The sequence below is a fragment of the Nanorana parkeri genome, unplaced genomic scaffold (assembly GCF_000935625.1).
Source record: "Nanorana parkeri isolate BGI_ZX_2015 unplaced genomic scaffold, ASM93562v1 scaffold245, whole genome shotgun sequence".
NCBI classification, from domain to species: domain Eukaryota; kingdom Metazoa; phylum Chordata; class Amphibia; order Anura; family Dicroglossidae; genus Nanorana; species Nanorana parkeri.
The window spans coordinates 1,491,346-1,512,402 of record NW_017306513.1 but is presented as its reverse complement, the minus strand read 5'-3'; the positions used below and the strand labels follow the sequence as shown (position 1 = coordinate 1,512,402).

Sequence of the window (21,057 nt, the reverse complement as noted above, 5' to 3'; positions counted from 1 at the left end):
TTAAATTAGTTAGCGAGGAGTATAAAATTGATCATTATAGTTCTTTTTGCCCATGGACTGATACTACGGAGTGTTGGACTACTTTTGTACCTTGAAACCTGCTATAGAGGCTATATGAAGTAACATAGTCCTGAGCTGTACTTTAGTGCTAAGCTTATAACCGTTACCTTATCTGACTCTCTTCCACCGATGATGAACAAGTCCTGCACTTAACGGGGTTGAACTGCACAACGCTCAAGGTCACATCCACAGTTGAGGTTCAGTACTGTCCCTCTTGAGGTGGTAGACTTCAACTGCGAGGACAGTAGACCTCGCAGTTGAGGTCTACTGTCCCTCTTACTGTACCGGACCCATTACAGCCTGCAGACTCTGACGTCCTGATTGCAGCAGTACGGATCAGATGTCATCGTTGTGACATCTGTGCCCGTCCAGTTTTTTTTTCTCTTCATTTTGCTATGGAGGAAAAAAATGAAATTACTGGACCCATGTTGGTCTATGGGGAGTCGAGATTACCCCCAATCTGGCATGATCAGGTCCAGCGAAACTAAACTTCCATTTGTTGAAACCCATCCAGAGTCAGGTACAACAATTGATCAGATCCGCCTGAAAAACTGGCAGGTGGACCTGATCAGACCACTTGTCTGAAAAGGCTCTAAAGGCCTTTACTACTCATCAATTAAGAGTTAACAGCAAGTTATGGTGCCAGAGTTATTGCTTTCACTCTGATGGTTGTGGTGATATGCAACATGTGTGGAACAAACACCGTTTACATACAACTGCATGCCCTACTCATGTGCCTTTATTTGCATGCAAATGGCAGGGGCGGCGGGGTTAGTTTTACATTTATTATTTCACACTTTTATAACTTTTTTTTTCTCCACTTAACTTTATTGCTATCTAACAAGCTCGTATGTGATAACATTGGAGGTTACAGGTTCTTTTAGACCCCTGATATCTCTCACCCGACCTCCAATACAGGCGATCAAGCACAGCACTGTGCTCCATCATCTTTTCACTGGCACTTCAGTTGGGTTTTCAGAGGCTTTCTGCATCACTGATGACAGCAGATAGAGGAACGAATATTCCCGTTCTGCTCCCGCTCTCCATGCCAAATGCATTGCCGTGCTTCCGGACCCGGAATCCCCCCCCCAGGAGCGGGGGACCCCGAAGACCACGGCGGGGTTGGACAGTAGCAGGCTATCACAAGTGATCTCGCTTGTACAGAAGCATCGCTCCGTACCGGGCCTCCCTCTGCCCCAGGCCGATGTGGCAGTAGCTCTGCCAATGCTGATACATCCCTCCATCTACTTGTTGTCTGCTCCGAGCTGTGACCTGACCACTCTATGAACAACCAGCTCCACCCACTCTACACAATCTGCAACCGCTTCGCTTTCTGATTGGTTATAAAGAGGTAGTAGGCGTGACTGTATGGATGGTGGACGGAAGTGTGCTATCTCTTCCGGCATCCGAGCACACTGTTCCTAAGGCAGATTAGTTCCGAGGTGTTGTGGTTGTACCTCTCTGTAGTGTGTGGTATAACGTCCGGGGTTGGTGAAGTCAGAGCAGGCGGAGTGCACGATGATTGTATGATGTGTGGGGCTCGCCGCGGGTGGACTCACATCTGTTCTCTGTGAATGAATTATTGTTATGTAGTGTGCTGTGCTGTACAGCGCCTGAGCCGGACACATAACCCTTCCATCACTCTCTTCTTTGTGGCATCTAAGGTAAGTCAACTAAGGGCACTATACCGCCTCACTTCTAATTAGCACTCTCTGCCATCGTAGGACTTTTTTTGAGCTGGGTACGTATTGGGAGCAATTTGTCAAAACTAGACTGATTTAAACAAGAACTCTAGGAAAAACTCTTATCAACCCTTGCAGTGGGGCTACCCCTGCACTGCAAGGGTTAACTGCTTGTTTTTCTCTAGGTGTTAAAATAACAAAGATATACTCACCCCAAGCTCTGAGCCGGCTGTCACAGTGCTCCCTCCAGTCTGTTTTCCCCTCCGCTGCAACTATGGACTGTCCCTCAGCACCCTCATTTCCAATACACTGTGTATAGAACATGATGATTCAGGGACCTTATACTGCTGCAATGAAGGGGGAGAGAGGCTGGGAGGACTGGTCTAAGAGCAAGCCAGCTCATAGGAGGATCGGGTGAGTATAACTTTTTTTTTAAATTTATTTGAGCACCTAGACAAAACCAAGCACTGAACCTTTACAGTGCAGGGGTAGCCCCACTGCAAGGGTTAGGATTTGATTTGCCCAGAGTTTTGCTTTAAAGCTTGATTCGGAACACAAGGAAAAACCTACCCATGCAGTGGGTCCCCCCAAAAGAAAAGCCTTTCCCAAAGTTCTTCTTTAGGTGTCACTGCACCAAATGTAGAGTTACACTTTAAAAATGCTGAAAGTGCCAAAAAAAGTAAAATACAGGAAAAAAAATCCTGCCAGAAATCCAATGTGCCTCCTGGCTGACTATAGTGAGCTGACAACATGGCCTCTGCTGCACTTTTATATCTCTTTCACAAAGTAGCACTGAAATAAAGGAACCCACCAGTCAGATCTGTCTAGGCAGCATATGGCAGCAATCTGCCTTGTTTCTGCATGGCTCAGGTACATTGACAGAATGCTGAGGATTTGGAGAATTGTCCTTCATTATCTGTATGGTGACAAAGGATTCTAAATTCTACATGTAAGGAAGAAGACATTCTAAAATCTTGTTCTGTATGTATGATTGTGTCAAAGCTGACAGGTGTTTAAACAGATGGAAACCACTTTTTCTTCACATTAAATACTGTTGTAGCTAGCAAATGTTTGTTGTAGAACTGAGACGTTTTGGAAACTATTCCTATAAATGTAACACGTGAACAGTGATAATGTTTATATTAACCCCATGAATGGAAATGCTGACAATAACAGATGGCAAAATGAGTGTTTTGTATAATGAAGACTCACTGCCTGTGGCATGTTTTTACTATACATTTGTTTCAAAGAGTATGGATACTTGTGTACATATTTGTGTTACCCATATTTTCTAGCTTTTGGTGGACCTCCTAGTTTATACCAGTGGTGGTCAACCTGAAAATTATAGGGTGCATCAAATGCAACCCCTGACACTTCCAGGGGGCTGCACAATAGCTTCTAGTTTTTGTACGTTGAAGTACATTGTGTCAGGTCGGTGACTGCAATATTAACCCCCAGCATTGGTGTCGGTGACTACAATATTAACCCCCAGAATTGGTGTCAGTGACTACAATATTAACCCCCAGCATTGGTGTCAGTGTCTTCAATATTAACCCCCAGCATTGGTGTCAGTGACTGCAGTATTAAACCCCAGCATTAGTGCCCGTGACCTCAATAATGACTACCAGCATTGGTGTCAGTGTCTCCAATAAAAACCCGTGACCACAATCATAGAAAACCCTTAACGTAATATCAGTGATGACAGTAATAACCCCTAGCATTGCTGATCCGTGGCAGTGTTGTTAACACCACCTCCTCCACCACCACCTGCACTGTTAACACCCACCTTAACCCTCTGCCTACATTAGTGGTCATTGGCCCTGTAGTTATAGTATTACTAAAGGCTGGGCGTTTTTTACCCTAATGCATTCTCTGCATTAGGGTAAAAAACGTCCAGTACCTTTTTTTTAAATCCCCGCTCCCCCTCGCCACTTACCTGTCACCACCGCCGGTTCCCACAGTGATCCTCCATCCTGAACTTCTTGGTTCTGGGGGAGGATGCTGAGGGCGGAGGAGCCACAGGCCCCTTCTGCTGTCAAACTACTGGGGCATGGCCTGCCGCAGGGCTGTGTGTGTGTGTCTATGGACGCACACAGCCACTGCAGTAATGGCTGTGAACGAGCACACATGGGTACCTCCACAGCAGCCACTTAGCTGATGGAGGCATCCGCGCGGGGGGAAAAGCGCTGCGGGGACCCACTGAAAAGCGAGGATCTGAAGGATTTAAAAAAAAAAAAAAACCCAAACAATTTCTATATAAATTCAGTCTCCTAGTAATAAAAAAATTAAAGTTTAATATCGCTTTAACCCCCACCCCACATTGGTAGTCGGTGGCAGGGATATTTACCTCACTCAGTGTTTACTTACCAGATCGCACACTCCTGCACTGCTCGGGGACACGGGGAGCATCCCATCACCTGGCATCCTAATGCCACTCTGCAAAGTGTTGAACATGCGTTGGGCCACACAGAGAGAACTGACATGCCGTGCATTAGCCACCAGCGTTTTATACGTGCATAATAATTGTGAGGAATCAGACTCAGAAGCAAGCAAAATGCACAATTAAATTGATAAAAGCACTCTAAAATCAGTATCAGTGCACAGTTGGGGGTGTTTTGGGGTTAAATCAGGGGTCTAAAAGACCCCTGACATTTACTTTTCGAAAAAGAAATTGAGGACACAAAGTCCTCAATCTCTCTGCCTGCAGCCTCAGCACTCAGTGAATAGAAAGCACTCAGTACAGAGGTTTCCCATTCATTCACAAACTAGAAATAGTAAAACGTTTACTATCATCCAGTTATGAATGGGTAGAAGCCTCAGTACAGAGGCTTCTACCCATTCAGAAACTCATGAATGAAAAGTGATGTAAAGCACTTCCTGTTTATTCATAACTAGGGAAATATAGTGTTGTGTGTGTCCCCAGTTGTTTACAAACACTGGAGTGATAAGCTGATCGGTAAATATCAAGGATATTTACTGATCCTCCGCTCGGCCATTCTTCGCCACTCAGCCACACATGATCACAGAGCCGCCAGCGATCCAAGATTGGACAGCTGGAGGCTCTGCTCTCCTTAGCGCTCGGCCATCCTGACATGCAGTGCTGCTTCCTCCGCCGGCCATTTCTCCTCCGATCCCTGCTGCCTCAGCCCATACAGGCAGGGGAGAGCAGTTGGCATCCAAGGAGAAATAGGTCCCAGCCTGGAGCGGCTCCAGACAGGACGGAGAGGCTGCAGATTGGGGGCTGATGACAGCTATTATTTTACAGGGGACCGTCGGGGGAACTGTTCTGGTATAAGTGACCATGAGCTTATAGCAGAACGTTAAAAGCCACCAACGTGAGGCTTACTGAGCTGGCCAGCTGCAAGCGGTTGTGTTCCACCGTAAGCCTTACGTCGGTGGCAGTGAAGGGTTAAAGCCCAATTAAAGTTTCCATTTAATTGGTTAAATATATGTTGGTGCTTCAAAAGAAAAACTGTGCAAAGCGTTACAGTTAATTTTTTTTAGAAATAAGGTACAACCTGGGTACCAAATCCTGTCCTCTGCAGCATGCTGCGGAATAGGACCCTTGGTCTGTGTGGGAAAGCAGTGGTCTCTGCAGTCATTAAAGCTTATGCTCCCTGTCATTGGAGAGCCCCAGGTTTAACACAACAGGGGATATGTCTGTCCTCTGCAGAGAGACCACTGCTTTCACACAGACAGCAAGAGCCCTTCTCTGCAGTATTCAGCCAGGGGACAGGCTTTTTCCTTCTTTCTAAAGAATGCTAAGTGTAAGACTTTGAAAACCTTTTGTGTTAATGAACAACGGCAAGTCACCTTTTGTGTTAATGAGCAATGCCAGTCACTGCATCTAGTGTCAATGGACCATCAAGGTAGCTTGCCTACATTTATTTTATCACTAACATGTGGCATTATTATCTGATGATGGGAAATGATTCAAGGTAACACATCTAATTCTTTTGTTCAAAACCCTAAAAAGGGGCCTGCGAGCTCCTATTATTTCAAAACGCCTGAATTGCTGTGTGTTTCCGGCCAAATAAACCTACGTCTTGAAGATCTGCTTGGTGTTGATCCTCTGGGTTTTTTTTTCTACTTCAACTTAAATATTGCAGTAAAAAGCACTTATTTTGTATTATCTTTTAAATGGCTATTCATTTTTATTTTGATGGTTTTTGGTGGAGTTCTGCTATTGGCATTTTAAGTTCTATCTTTTTTTCTATGTTAATAAAGGGGTCAGAAAATGAGTGAGACTTCAGGTCTTCAGTATGTCAGCCCGTATGCATTTGAGGCAATGCAAAAGGTGGATGTTGTACGCTTGGCTGCCTTGAGTGATCCAGAGCTAAGGCTTCTACTTCCATGCCTGGTTCGCATGGCCTTATGTGCCCCAGCAGACCAAAGTGAGAGCTGGGCTCAAGATAAGAAATTACTGCTACGGCTGCTATCCGGAGTGGAGGCTGTGAATGCCATTGTGGCCTTGCTGTCTGTGGATTTTCATGCTCTGGAGCAGGATGCCAACAAAGAGCAGCAACTGAGGTAGGATAGTTGTATTGTTGTTTCCAATGTATTCCTTTTAAAGATTTTGTGGTACATACTAAATAGGTTAAAGAGAAGTGTAAAACCTTTCACTTAGAAAGAAATCATTTTCTAAAATACAAATGCTTGCATATAACCAGATATCTTGATATGAATTTCTTATGGGACAAAAAATATGGCGCCATTCATGTGTCCACATCCTATGCTAAATATAATATGCAAAAACATAGTACGTCTGCACACAGATCTTTGTCTTTTATTAAAAGCTTTTTCACTAAAATGGGTAAGCTCCCTTTTCACATGGCAACATTTGGGACCATGTCTAGCCCTAGTCTATCAAACTAGGTGAAAACTAATACAGACAAAGACCTATGTGCAGATGCACTATGTTTTTGCATTCTAATAATAATTGAACAAAGTAGCTATTCTTTTTCAATAATAATTTTTTAAAACATGGCACAAGGACCCATCCTAATGTAAAAAGTGACTGTGTGCTTTGACCATGCAGGTATTCACAACACCATGTTAGAGTTTGGGTAATGATATTGAGAGATTCTGGAGCTACTGGTGGTCGAGGACAACTGGGGCCCATAGCTTAAAGCCCAACTGGAAGATATATGTCACCCATCCCAACCACCACTCCCTCCCATGGTGGACTATCTGATCACTGGGTTAAAACAAATCCCTATCTAAAAGCTCTGGTTTTTTTTGCTTACCTTAAAGTGTATTTCTACATTTGCAGTCAAATTTGAAAAAACCTCTCTATATGTTTGTGTTCCCTATCACAACGCATTACAAAAATACTTTCTAAACAATATTTCTTACCTTTTTACATGTTTTGTTGCAACAGGTCAAAATTACTGAATCAAGGGTTTCCGAGCACCTTCGCAGTGATCTGTCCTTTATAGAAAGACAAGGGACTGAAAATTGTGGGTTATGTTTCTCTCATTAACATACAATGCAGAAGCCTGAGTTGAAATTCTTTAACCACTCACAGCTCCTCCTAACATTGCAAAGAAGGAGAAGCAAGTAGAAATGTTAATCCTTAAGAAGCAAAGAAAGACTAACCCAAGTAAAAGCAATCTAAACTGCAAAAAGCATATTTCAATATTTTTTAAGCTTATGCTCTGTGAATAGAAAAATGTAAGAAATATAACAAGAAGGTGTTATCGCAATTTGACTGCAAAAGTGAAAATACACTGCAAGCCGCATTCGTGTGAAGCCACAGCATACCTCTTCTGATTACTTTGCGCTTGGGTCCTTCTGAGTGTCCAAAGAAATTCACTTCCTATTTGATGTCCATTGAAATGGAAGCAGTGAGGGACCTAGAGGGGGAACTTAGGTGAGTATATCTGACTTCACAGGGTAAGAGCCTATCAGGATGGGTTAGAGGAGGTCATTGAAAAAACATTTTTGAGTGCAGTTGGGCTTTAATGGATCAGTGCCTGGTCACTGGATCCTGCTATATTAGAATTCAGTTACAGTAAGTTTGAGATAATATTGTGCTTTGCCACACATTCACATACACTGATGTAAAAGCACTTTGTGAGTGCATCTCCAACACTTGTGAACACTAGTCCTTATTGTAGTAAAAAAGAAACCTGTTCCACTTTTTATTTCTATTTTTAGCAGTCTTTGTGATGTACTATGGAGCATCATTAGTGCAGTCTGTTTAATGCAAGTGTTTATTGCCCCTATCTAGGCACAAGCTTGGAGGAGCTACAGGAGAAAGTATTTTGGTATCTCAGCTTCAGCATGGCCTGACATTGGAGTTTGAGCATAGTGACTCTCCTCGCCGGTTGCGTCTAGTGCTTAGCGAGTTGTTGGCAATAATAAATAAGGTATGACTTGTTCCCATTATTTTGCAATGTCTTTGTTGAATTTAATTTATTACTGACCCCTTTCAGCTTTCCATATTAGAATGCGTATCATGATTATTCTTCTGAGTATTGTGAGCAGAATAAGCTTGCTAGTGGACACCTGGCTAGTTAATCGATTTAATGACTGTTCCTCTTCCAGCTCTTGCTGGATTGTATGGCTCACCTTTTGTTATAAAAGGACCTCCTCTATACTCTACTCTTGCTTTTTCTTGGTTGTTCCACGTGGTGGCTTACCCATGCCATTATTCATGAAGAAAATTGCATTCATTCTTGACATGGTTTATATGCAAATCAACAATGTTTAGTTCATATGACTTGAATGGGAAACTGCATCTTCTCGTACCAAAAGTGAAGCATGTAGGACTTTTTTGCAATGCCCCATAATGTATCGAAAAACCATGACCATGGATATTCCCCCTTTTGTGCATTTTGCCTGTATTGTGGAAGGCTGTGGCATGAACTAGCCCTAGGTTATTACAGCTGTCCTAGAATGAAATCATATTTTTATTTTTGTCTGACACCATCTCCGTCTGTGACTAGAAGATGTATCCCCCATGGAGATGGCTTTGCTCTGCTCCTCATTAGGTGTTGACTAAAAAAACAAATAGATTTCCCTTTCCACAGTCACAGGAGTGAAAGTGAATGTCCACAAATGACATTAAAAATGAACAGGGGTTCTAACCTTGCTAAGTCAGCCCTATAGCTCTGCAGTCAGTAAAGCTTATGCTCCCTGTCATTGGAGAGGCCCAGGTTTAACCCAACAGGGGATGTGTCGGTCCTCTGCAGAGAGACCCCTGATTTCACACAGACTGCTGTTCACACAGAGTGCTGTTCAGTACAAAGTAAAGTCAAAACCAACGTCCTCTCCACACCTCTATGTAAAAGGTGCACTCACTAAAAGGTCAGTTTTTAATCAAAGGACACTTCCCAGTACATAGGACTCTTAGGGTGTAGCAGTGGGTCAATCCTTAACGCACCTCACACACATCTGTTCGCGCACTATGTCCTGCACCAAGGAATATACAGTGTAGCCTTATGGAGCTAGAGATACACCACCACTTGCTTCCAACTCTCTTGTGCGCGTAGCCCGCCCCTCACAGATGTGATGGTATCACACGTACTTTATCCCACCCAATGTATTTCGTCCATCTAGACGTCCTCAGGAGTGATGAAAACAATGTGTGTACTGGAGCAACTGATGTACCCCTATTAGCCCTTGACACCCAACAGTGTTTGTAAAAGACGGAGCACACATGTGATGAGCATACCTGGGAACTTGCAAAGGTGTGAATCCTGATATTGGGAAGAGGGGCAAGGGGAGGGAGCAATAGCTGCAAATGGAACCAATGTTTTTTTTAGTGGCACACAGTCAGCTGTGGCCAAGCATGAGTGCCATGGTTTGTTAGTGACTGGCCTTTAGATATTAAATTATAAAATAACTTGTAATATAGATACAGAATCGGGAGGTGGGGGGCTTTTGGGTGAGGAGGTTGTGAAAGAAGGCAGTGAGGGTGGGGCATTCTGAGGTTGAATACATATATCTTCATATATCTTATCTTAGTAACCTCCTGGAGACAGGAAGCACAAACTTAGCTAGCTGCAGCAGTGACAGGCTGTGTGCACACAGTCACTGCCAGCCCGGTATAGTAAGGGTACAGGAAGGTATTGGGAGTGGTGAGTGGAACAGTGTGCATGGGCTGTTGCTCCTTCTGCAGCCCTCACCACTTCACATGGCTGGTGGGGAACACCTTTGCCATGGGTGCTGTAGGTGGAGGAGGTGAGAGAGCGCATAGCCCCCACCTCCTCTTCAGCATTGGCTTGCTGCTTCTGGCACCTAGCTGATAGGAGTAGTGATGCTACCCTCACTACTCCTGTCAGCATGTAGTGGTGGGGCCAGAGGTAACTTGCTACATGGCGCACCCCCTTCACCCTAGGAGAAGAGTGTTAGAAGTACAGAACTCCATAACATAGGGCAGGGGTTTGAACTCTGTTATCCGGATGCCGCTTAAAATTAATATTTGATATTTGCACCAACCAACTATATGGAAACATTTCCTTCATATCCTGTGCAAGACACTGCTGCTGATGTTAAAATTGGTAAGTTATTATACATGTTATTTGCCATAGCTGTCTTCAGCCAGGTGATGGTCCTTACTTGCAAATCACAATAATTATAGCTTCGTTAACTGAGTGTGCCGCCTCTGGTTCACTGATTTTTGCCAGTGCTGGCAGTCATGGTGAAACACCTACAGGATAATGGAATCTGATAACCTTACCCCCTGTACAAGTGGTATGTTTTGTCTGATGGTTTTATTTACCCTGAAGGTTATGTATAAAATTGTATATATTGTAATATATTTTCTTTCTTCAATTATAGGTAGCAGATTCCAATGGTGAATATTTTTTTAAATCATCTGAACTGTTTGAAAGCCCTGTGCACATGGAGGAAGCTGCAGATGTTCTCTGCATTTTACAAGCAGGTATGCTACCGGCAGGTTTTACATTAACCAGCCCAACGTTTAAATGCCTCCTTTGTATATGTTGGTTTCAAATATTGAGAGTTGATAGGGTTGTTTAAACCTCCTATAAAAGAGGCATCTTGGTTGATATCTCTGACCTGCTTCTGAAGATGTCCATCGCCTGCTTGGCACGCTGATATTTTGAGTGACTGAACTGGAAGAAGTATGCAGGTCAGGAGCTCTGAGTTTACTTTCTGCATACTTGTTTTAACTCAAGAGCACATAAAGTATGGAAGCCAGAAACAGCCAGGTATCTGGGATTTTCAGAGGGCCAGCTATTGCAGCCAACACATTGGAAACGCTTAAAAAGCCACTTACTAAATTCTCCCAGAGTGGCTCACAGCTGCTACTGGCAGGCTTTTGATCTGCTTTTAATTTTTTTGCATGCCCACGGGGACTTGTATGAGAATGCAAAACCAATTTGTAAACAGGCCCTTACCTTGTTCTCTAAGTGTCTATCAGACTGCTTAGTAATTGCTTCTAAACAATAACTGTTAGGAGAATGATTGGGCGTTGAAGCTCACGCTGGTTAGGTACCCACTAACCTTTCAAACACCATTCCTTTGTCAATACATTTTTGATATTTTTCCCCTTGACACATTACAGTGGAAAACCAGACAGACTGTTAAATACACAGTTGAAATATATACCCAAGTAGATTATTCCCCAAAGGCTTTGTAATACTGTTCTGCTAGTGTGATGTCCACACCTTTGCTGCACTGCATAGCAAAGAGCTGATCCTCTATTTATTGTTTGGCTCGAATGGCTTCTAGTAACCTCTGCATAGTGAACAATGTCACAATTCAAATTCTTTGATCAGTGAGCAGTTTGGAGGCAGTGAGGTGACTTGGTACACTGCAAAGCTGTATCAGACAATAGGGGTGACACCTACCTGTTTTTAGCATTGTACATATTCATACTGGAGATCTGTGAAAGTGCTAATGGAGTTGTAGCCTTTAGAACTACTTCTTCTTTTAGCTCCTACTTTTTTTTTTTTTCTTTCTTATGTTGTACTAAAGTAAGATGTATTCAAATGAATTTGAAATCAGTCAGTTTTGCCTTGTTACAGAATTGCACACTCTTCTGCCGATTACTGATATGGCTGAAGCTTTACTGCATGTTCGCAATGGTGCCTGGTTCTTGTGTCTGCTGGTGGCTAATGTTCCTGACAGTTTTAATGACGGTGAGCAATTTTTCCATGTCAGAATTTAAACTTCAAGCTATATGTGAAATGTAATTGTCATAGATATCCTTTGATTATGAAAGTCTAAATCCATGGTTCAGAGATTAGGCCACTTTAAACCGAAAATGAATGTAACTCACATTTCTACATAATGTTTTGTTCTGGAAGGAGCCAGTGTTATCTGTAGAAAATGTCATACACCTAGAAGCATTTCTCAGTTTTGGGAGGTTTGCCATATTACTTAGTGACCTGAACTACTAGTGGACTACTGTCTGGTAGGCCAAAACAGTATTGCACACAGCTCATTCTTCTTGTTTAGCAAAGGATTGTGGGTGACATTCACTTCTCAGCCTGCCATCTAAAAATGGTGTTTACTCAGAAGCCATTTCTCATTGTGGAGGTGTTCATTGGAACAATGGCTATCCATTATGTTATGTTTCCATGTGACATGTTGAGAGATGCTCCTGGTCAATAACAGTGTATTTATGTTGCAGTCTCTCTCTGTAGTTTGCAGGAGTTTAATAAAAAATGGAGAGCACCAGGATGAAGAGAGCAGTGGAGGGAGACGGAGAACTGAAGCATTGCGCCAGCTGTGCAAAATGAATCCGTCACAAGCCCTCAAAGTGCGAGGCATGGTGGTAAGAACATGTAGCATGTCAGTTACTTGGTTACTAACATTGATGATACCGACTCTAATCTATTAACCTGTGTTGTGTGGATGAGAATCATATATGTGTTCATCTTGCCTAATCATTTTGTAAGGGAAACCATTAATGGATAATTTTAAATATGTGACAGGTAGAGGAATGTCACCTACCTGGACTTGGGGTTGCTTTGACATTGGACCACACTAAAAACGAGGCAGGTGATGATGGTGTGAGCAACATGGTATGTTTTGTGAGTGGACTGCTACTTGGGACCAATGCAAAAGTTCGTACTTGGTTTGGAACGTTTATTCGCAATGGCCAAATGGTAAGCATCCTTTTTATTTATGAAGTGCTTTTGGCCATTAAAATACATCAGTCAACATTTTAAGAATGTCATTGCCTATCAGTAATAATGCCTGAAGAGTCATTTTGCCATTTACATGGACCTTCTTTTCAAATTTGTTACGCAGATATCAATTTAATGGTTGGGTCGTGCCAACTGCTGTTACTACTTAGATCAGGTGTAGCCAAACACTGGTCCTCCAGCTGTGGTGGAACTACAATTCCTATGAGGCATTGCAACATTCTCACAGCCACAGACATGACTCCCGGAGAGAGATGCATAATGGGATTTATAGTTTCACCACAGCTGGAGGACCAGTGTTTGGCTACCCCTGACTTAGATTACCCTCTAAGTAGTGTTACAATCTTGTTATAGACTGTCTGTAGGTGTTTTAGGTTTTCTAATCTCTGTGTAGCTCTCTAACTACTATGTAGTACAATAGCTTACATAAACAATCTGTTCAATTTCTAGTCATGCAGGTAGGTCCTCACACTGAACAGTTTTTGAACAAATGCAGATTTTACCTCCAGTCATAATCTTTGTTTACATGGTAGCACAATTGAATATATTTGCTTTCCTATTTTCAGAGAAGAAGAGAAAATAGCAGCTCAGTGCTTTGGCAAATGAGAAAACAGCTGCTCTCAGAGTTGATGAGCATTCTCCCAGCTGCAAAAAAACCACAGAAGCCACAGGAGGGAGACCCTGAGCGTGCAGCTTCTGTATACAGTGGACTTAAAGAAGAACATGTGGTGAAAGCAAGTGCCTTGCTCCGACTCTATTGTGCATTGATGGGAATTGCTGGCCTTAAGTAAGTCAATTCCTTTTCTCTTCCTTTCCTTTAATTGATTTTGTTTTAGCTTAGTACTAATCTGTATCTCGTTAATGAACTGTGGTGTTATGTGAAGAGTGTTAAGGGCCTGGTGTACTGCATCCATGGATGTTGACTGTGGCAACAACAGGGACAGAGGAATTTGGACACAGTCAGGTCATACTGCCACCGACAGGAGGACTAGACATTGGCAAACAGTAAAATTTTAAGCCGGCCCAAGGATTACCCCCTCCTCTACCCAGCCTGCCTCAGTGGTTTGCTGTTGTCCCAGGAGGATGGATGTTTTTCCTTCAGCTCTGCTGAGGAAAGTTTAACCAGAAGTTGACTTCAATCAAGATTCCTTGCTACATAGATGTTTGAACTGGTCTCTACATAACAGCTACCTAGATCGGCCTTTCTTAAGCCTGACTTTGGAGTGCCGTACCTGGGCCCTGCTGGAGTGGTGGGGCCAGCCTGGAGTATGACCTTCATGCACTGGGCTTTATAATGTGGTGCTTTCCAGACATTTGTGTACTGTAAAAGTTAGCCACAGAGCACTTTCCAGGTCCAGAGCCATGGCATTGCCCCAGCATGTGACCCTGACTCTGAACACTCACTCTGTTGAGTAAGGCTGTTCAAGCTATAGCACCGTGAGGTGCCTTGCTATTTGCACAACTGGGTGCCTTTTAAAATTTCCAGCTGACGCTGGTTTTACTGCAAAAGGGGTTAATGCTGAGGGACTGATTGCTGATGTCAAATGTGCACTCCGGGGTATCTTTCCCCACCAATCATTGTTGAGGAAGCACCATCCCGCTGATTCTCCTGCTTTGCAAAGCACCATGTGGAATTGCATCATGGCTATGCAGGCACAACATGTCTGCCTGCTGCTACGGGTGACCCCAGGTTCCATTGACATCTACTCAGTGTCCTCTAAGGGAATTTACTCCTGCAATCAGGGGCCTCCACTGCAACTCAGGACTTTGTAGCCAGATTCACACAATTCCTCACAGATACTGGCTGCACAGGCCCTATGCACACCCCAGCGTCCTCACTTTCTTGAGGCCTTGGAACACAACGGGCCACCGGTTGCTGTGAAAATCGCTGACTCCGATTCAGAGTCCCAACAATCTACCTCCTGAAGAGGTTTTTTTTGGCACTGCCATCTAATTAGTTACCAAGGGCTTTGGACCTTATTGATGCTGTGTGTACTACCCTGCATTTGGGGGATCAGTCTGCTGTTTCCAGCCTTGGGTCTTCCAGAGTACCTTTCCATTACACCCACTATTCAAGGTATTCCTCTATGTGGGTTAGAAGCACCCTCCGAGAGTGTGTTGGAACTGTTCCCCTTTTGTTTGGGAAAAGGTGGTCCCTCCTCTTTGTTTACACTCATGCTCTTGGTACCGTATACTATAAACTGAGGCATGCTTTGCAGATGAGGGCAGTAAAACCTGACTGTATCTCAATTCCTATATCTCTCAAAGAACAGAATAAAAAAAAATATTTTACAGGAAGTACAAAAATCCTGTTTTGCTGATCACATGTCTATGTTTTGGGAATGTTCCCTGTGATCTGTTTGATATTCAGCATGTTAAACTGTGGGTGGAATACAAAATAATTTGTTTGCATGTACCTGCAGTTTCTTGTGCACCTGATAATATGTATGGCCATATTAACTCTTTGGAAATGATGAATTTTCATTAACCACACTCGGTCAGCCAGTGTGTCACTGCAATTAATTAGTGGTTACTTGTAACTTGTGTATTGCTTTGTTTTATGTATACAGACCAACAGATGAAGAGGCTGAGCAAGTACTTCAGCTCATGACCAGTCGGCCACCTGCAACTCCTGGTGGCGTGCGTTTTGTCTCCCTTTCTTTTTGTATGCTGCTGGCGTTTTCCACACTGGTCAGGTGAGTTGTCTGTAACTTTCTTTAAAGGGAAACTATAATGGTTTTGAGTCTGCTTTTATTAAACATTTCGGTTTAAAACTGATTTTTTTTTGTCTTTATATAAAGTCTATATATTAATTTTACAAAGAATCATTTTATACAGGATGTCTACATGATACATATGTTTTACAGCACATTTTGAGTTTTCTAAAGAGAGCACAGCAGTAGTTTTTCCTTTTTATACTTTCTGTAATTACCATCAATTTTTTAGGGAGCCAATCAACTTAATATACAATATGAGCTTTACCTATCAGCTGTGTAAAACATTAGCTGTTTTAATAAAGCAGTTAGGGTCTGATATTAGAACTGTCACCTCATAAAAGTCCATATGATTCAGTGCTGCATTAGAAAATAACAGCTGGAGGATTAAATGTATATACTATGTGTACATGTGTGTGTTTCTCTCTCTCTCTCTCTCTGTCTCCCTGTCTCTGTTGTGTATGTGTGTTCAGTCAGTGGAACTTAAATCACCTTTAATTATAAATTAAACATCACATTCAAAATATCCCCATGGAAATTGCTCTTTATTTTGTTTTCTCAGGCCTTTAAGCTTATCATTTTGTGTAACAGACAATTTATTTACCAGTTACCAGCTATTCTGCCATGTGGGAGCACCTACAGTATGTTAGACTGAGCTTCTAGTTTCCCTGTGGCACACTCTCCGCATATGGGCAGGTTCTCATTTGTAAAGGTGACCATAGACTGTACAACCCTCGCAAGACTTTTGTCTTGCGAGGGTTGTAAAGTAATTAAAAAAAAACACACTATCTGCCCATCTTGGACAGGCAGATCGTACTTGCGATCATCGCAAGCCCGCCCCCCTCAGACTGCAATGCATGAACGGTCTTGCGCACACAGGCACGTTCGGCAGTTGTCGAACAAGCACGCCACTAACCGGGTTTTCCAGCCTGCTTGTTCGACGGAAGACGTGCGATCGTACAGTAGAAACGGTCGCACGCCTTCCAAACACTTTGCAATTATCGTACGATCTCCTGCGATTAAATCGTACAATAATCGTACAGTGTATGGGCACCTTAAGACTAAATGGGAACATTTGTGTGAAAAGGAATTAATACAGGATGTATAATTTTGTTATTAATATTTTTGAACATTGTATTTTCATATTGGTGACATAATGACGCGTCAAATTTTACGATGGCTTGAATAGCTGTTAAAATGTAAAGTAAAAAATTACTTTTTTTTACAGCACCCCAGAACAGGAGCAGCTGATGTTGACATGGCTAAGCTGGATGATTAAAGAGGAGGCTTATTTTGAAAGGTAATTTGGCTCTCACCTTCTCTCCCATGCACCCTTGCTTTCTTTCTCCCATGCTCCCTTGCTTTCTCCCATGCTCCCTTGCTTTCTTTCTCTCATGCTCCCTTGCTTTCTTTCTCTCATGCTCCCTTTCTTTCTTTCTCCCATGCTCCCTTTCTTTCTTTCTCTCATGCTCCCTTGCTTTCTTTCTCTCATGCTCCCTTGCTTTCTTTCTCTCATGCTCCCTTGCTTTCTTTCTCTCATGTTCTCTTGCTTTCTTTCTCTCATGCTCCCTTGCTTTCTTTCTCTCATGCTCACTCGCTCTAATTTTCTCTTTCATGCTACCTTGCTCTCTCGGTTTCTCTCCCTCTCTCATGCTCACTTTTTATTGCTTTTTTTTTTTTCTTTAACCCTTTCGCTGCCAAGCCCTCGAACATTTTTCAAATCAGCTGGCCAAGCCATTTTTGAATTTTCTGCAATTTTTTCCTATTGATTTGATTTTCAACTGCTGCGTTGCTAGCGTTTGTAAAAGACCCCCCAAACCATATATTTTCTGAAAGCGCAGGCCCGGTAGAATAAAAAGATGGTGATACTAAATTTGTAGGCCCTGCCATAATTGCGCAAATGTTTCTCAAATTAATATTAAACCGATAAAAATACACAATTCAATTGTTAATTGTCGCTAAAGTGACCATCAGCTTATAGTAGAACTGTAAATGCCAGGTCCGTATGGCATACTGACCTGGCCAGCTGGAAGCACTTTTGTAGGTCCGTATGCCATACGTCCTTGGCAGAGAAAGGGTTAAAGCACATCTAAACACAAAAAACCTGTAATATGCTTAGGTTTTTACATGTGGTGGTTGTATTAGTTTCCTGTTTTTAGGCTTTTTTTTCCTTTTTATATCTACCTGGTGATCAAATCCAGTAACACACTTTCTGTCTTAGGGTGACAATGTTCGCTCACTGCACTGTATCTATGGAGGAGCAGTGTTGGTAAAGTAGGCTCTTCTTGATTTGGGCAACAAACATTTCTGCCTCTCCTCATGTGCAGTCCTGGCCAAACGTTTTGAGAATGACACAAATATTAATTTTCACAAAGTCTGCTGCTTCAGTGCTTTAAGATCTTCTAGTCAGATGTTACTATTGTATACTGAAGTTTAATTACAAGCATTTTATTAGTGTCAAAGGCTTTTATTGACAATTACATTAAGTTTATGCAAAGAGTCAATATTTGCAGTGTTGACCCTTCTTATCCGAGACCTTTGCAATTCGCCCTGGCATGCCGTCAATCAACTTTGGGCCACATCCTGACTGATGGCCCTTTCTTGCATAATCAATGCTTGGAATTTGTGGGGGTTTTTGTTCACCCGCATCTTGAGGATTGACCACAAGTTCTCAAAGGGCTTACAGTCTGGGGAGTTTCCTGGCCATGGGCATAAAATTTTGATGTTTTGTTCCCCAAGCCACTTAGTTATCACTTTTGCCTTATGGCAAGGTGCTCCATCATGTTGGAAAAGGCATTGTTCGTCACCAAACTGTTCTTGAATGGTTGGGAGAAGTTGCTCTTGGAGGATGTTTTTGTACCATTCTTTATTCATGGCTGTGTTCTTGGGCAAAATTGTGAGTGAGCCCACTCCCTTGGCTGAGAAGAAACCCCACACATGAATGGTCTCAGGATGCTTTACTGTTGGCATGACACAGGACTGATGGTAGCATCACCTTTTCTTCTCGGGACATGGTATGTTCCGGATGCCCCAAACAATTGGAGAGGGGATTCATCAGAGAAAATGACTTTACCCCAGTCCTCAGCAGTCCAATCCCTGTACCTTTTGCAGAATATCAGTCTGTCCCTGATGTTGTTCCTGGAGAGAAGTGGCACCTTTGCTGCCATTCTTGACACCAGGCCATCTTCCAAAAGTCTTTGCCTCCCTTTTGCGTGCAGATGCACTCACACATGCCTGCTGCCATTCCTGAGCAAGAGGAAGAACACTAATTTCAAGTACCACCCTCCTTTTAAAGCTTCCAGCCTGTTATTCTTTTTTTTTTTTTTTGCAGAAATATAGTTTATTGAAAATTTTCAGACAAATAAGACAAATAATTGTAACAACATACCAAGGCAGCAACAAGTGTGCATCTATGAGGATAGTAGGATAGCAGAGCATAATATCAACCGTAACTACAGTACACGTGACAATGTGCCCAAGATCGAGCCGTGACTCCGCCCAAATTCCCAACCCTGCCCTGAGGGCCGCAGGCATCGAAAGCCCACCCCGGGGGAAGGGGGGGGGGGCAGCGTTATCGGGTCGGCAAATACCTGGGCCAGCATTATCATGCTATAACCAGAAAGCATGTGAAGGTCAAAATCCTTTGACTACCAGGTAAGTTGGTTCAACTAGAGCCACCTTACAAAAAAACAACATAACAATAGACTCACAACTAGACTAGACAAGCAGACAACAGAAGGACACAGAGACAAAGAAAGACCAGGAAGTCCAGTCTGTTATTCTAACTTAATCAGCATGACAGAGTGGTCTCCAGCCTTGTCCTCGTCAACACTGACACCTGCGTTAACGAGAGAATCACTGACATGATGTCAACTGGTCTTTTTGTGGCAGGACTAAAATGCAGTGGAATTTGTTTTGGGTTCATTTTCATGGTAAAGAGGGACTTTGCAATTAATTGCAATTGATCTGATCACTCTTCATAACATTCCGGAGCATATGCAAATTGCCATTGTACAATCTGAAGCAGTAGACTTTGTGAAAATTAATATTTGTGTCATTCTCAACTTTTGGCCAGGACTGTACACAGAGGGGTGTTGCTTTGCATAGATAGCGGACAACTGAGAAAGCTGTTTGAAATTTCAGTTCAGTGCACAGAAAGTTATGAGGACACAACATTTCTGATAGGATTAGGTATTTTACTTGTAGAAAATATACTTAGCCTGAAGAACAGAAAACGAATGCAGCCACAAGATCAAAGGGCTTGTAAGCTGCGGCATAATACATTTTTGTTTTTAGATATATTTTAATTGCACATTGTTACTCACTTTTGTTTTGTAGATATTGTGATTGCCCATTTAAGTGCACTAGAAAAATCTTTCATAGTAAATGCTGTCAGGTACTTCCTACACTGAAATAATATGACCAGTCTAAGTGTTGTAAAGGAAGCACTTCTGCATTGCTGTTAGATTTGCACTCCTGTACTAGAGATTAAGTTGTCCTTACAATAAAACTAAAAGCCACTGTTGAAGGGTTCCAGCAATATGATCTTGCGCTATGAGCAAGCTTTTCGGAAACAGTGTGCCCGAAGTAGAGGACAAAAATTCTGGGAAGTTCACTGTAAAAGACAAAGTATTGTAGTGGTTAACTGATGGTGTGTTTATACTTTTATAGCACTGCTGGCGTGTCAGCCTCGTTTGGAGAAATGCTGCTATTGGTCGCCATGTATTTCCATAGCAACCAGTTGAGTGCCATCATTGATTTGGTCTGTTCTACTTTAGGAATGAAGGTGAGGAAAATGTCTGATAATTGTTAAAACTTATACCTTGTAACTGTGTTAATTTAAACGGGCTGTATTTAATCATTTAGCTTCTTTTTGTGATGATCAAGAATATATATTGTTTTTAAATCTGCTTTTTATCTTTTGTCTGGTAGAAATAAAATATTGCATTTCATTTTATGTAGTCTTCTATTCACCCAGCAGGTGGAGTTGTGGTCTCCTTTTAACCTTTTAACCAGTTGACATCCGCGGTGTTAAACCCCCTTCCCATCCAGGCCATTTTTCAGTATTCAGCGCTGCGGTACTTTGACTGACATTTATTCCGTCATGCAGCGCTGTACTGAAATGAATTTTATACCCTTTTTTGGGGACAGATAGAGCTTTCTTTTGGTGGTATTTATTCACCACTGGGGGTTTTATTTTTTTACTATATTAAGGAAAAATTACCGAAATTTAAAAAAAAAAAACAGTTTCCCCTATATTAAATGATAAAACATTTATTATTACCCAATTTTTTGGTAAAATATAAAAGATGGGGTCACGTCGGGTAAAAAGACACTAAACATGTCAAGCCTTAAAATTGCGTGCGCGCGCGAAACCTCAAAAAACGATAATACCCAAAATTGGCCCTAGGCGACGCTTTAAAAGCTGTTACCGCTCATCAGTTTAGTGTTATCAGTGATTGATGGCCCTAAAATGAT

The 21,057-nt window shown here is 42.4% G+C and overlaps 1 protein-coding gene across 1 annotated transcript in view; it reads left to right on the top strand.

The window, feature by feature from the left end:
• The first annotated feature begins 5,973 nt into the window (after positions 1-5,973).
• INTS2 (integrator complex subunit 2) overlaps positions 5,974-21,057 on the top strand; it is a 42,740-nt gene continuing 27,656 nt past the window's right edge. Inside the window, exons 1-10 of the mRNA XM_018556661.1 lie at positions 5,974-6,272; positions 7,975-8,113; positions 10,530-10,632; positions 11,741-11,854; positions 12,362-12,492; positions 12,653-12,826; positions 13,432-13,652; positions 15,436-15,561; positions 16,808-16,879; positions 20,251-20,365. Coding sequence (XP_018412163.1) covers positions 5,980-6,272; positions 7,975-8,113; positions 10,530-10,632; positions 11,741-11,854; positions 12,362-12,492; positions 12,653-12,826; positions 13,432-13,652; positions 15,436-15,561; positions 16,808-16,879; positions 20,251-20,365 — 1,488 coding nt within the window. The 5' untranslated portion in view covers positions 5,974-5,979. The remainder of the gene's footprint in view (positions 6,273-7,974; positions 8,114-10,529; positions 10,633-11,740; positions 11,855-12,361; positions 12,493-12,652; positions 12,827-13,431; positions 13,653-15,435; positions 15,562-16,807; positions 16,880-20,250; positions 20,366-21,057) is intronic.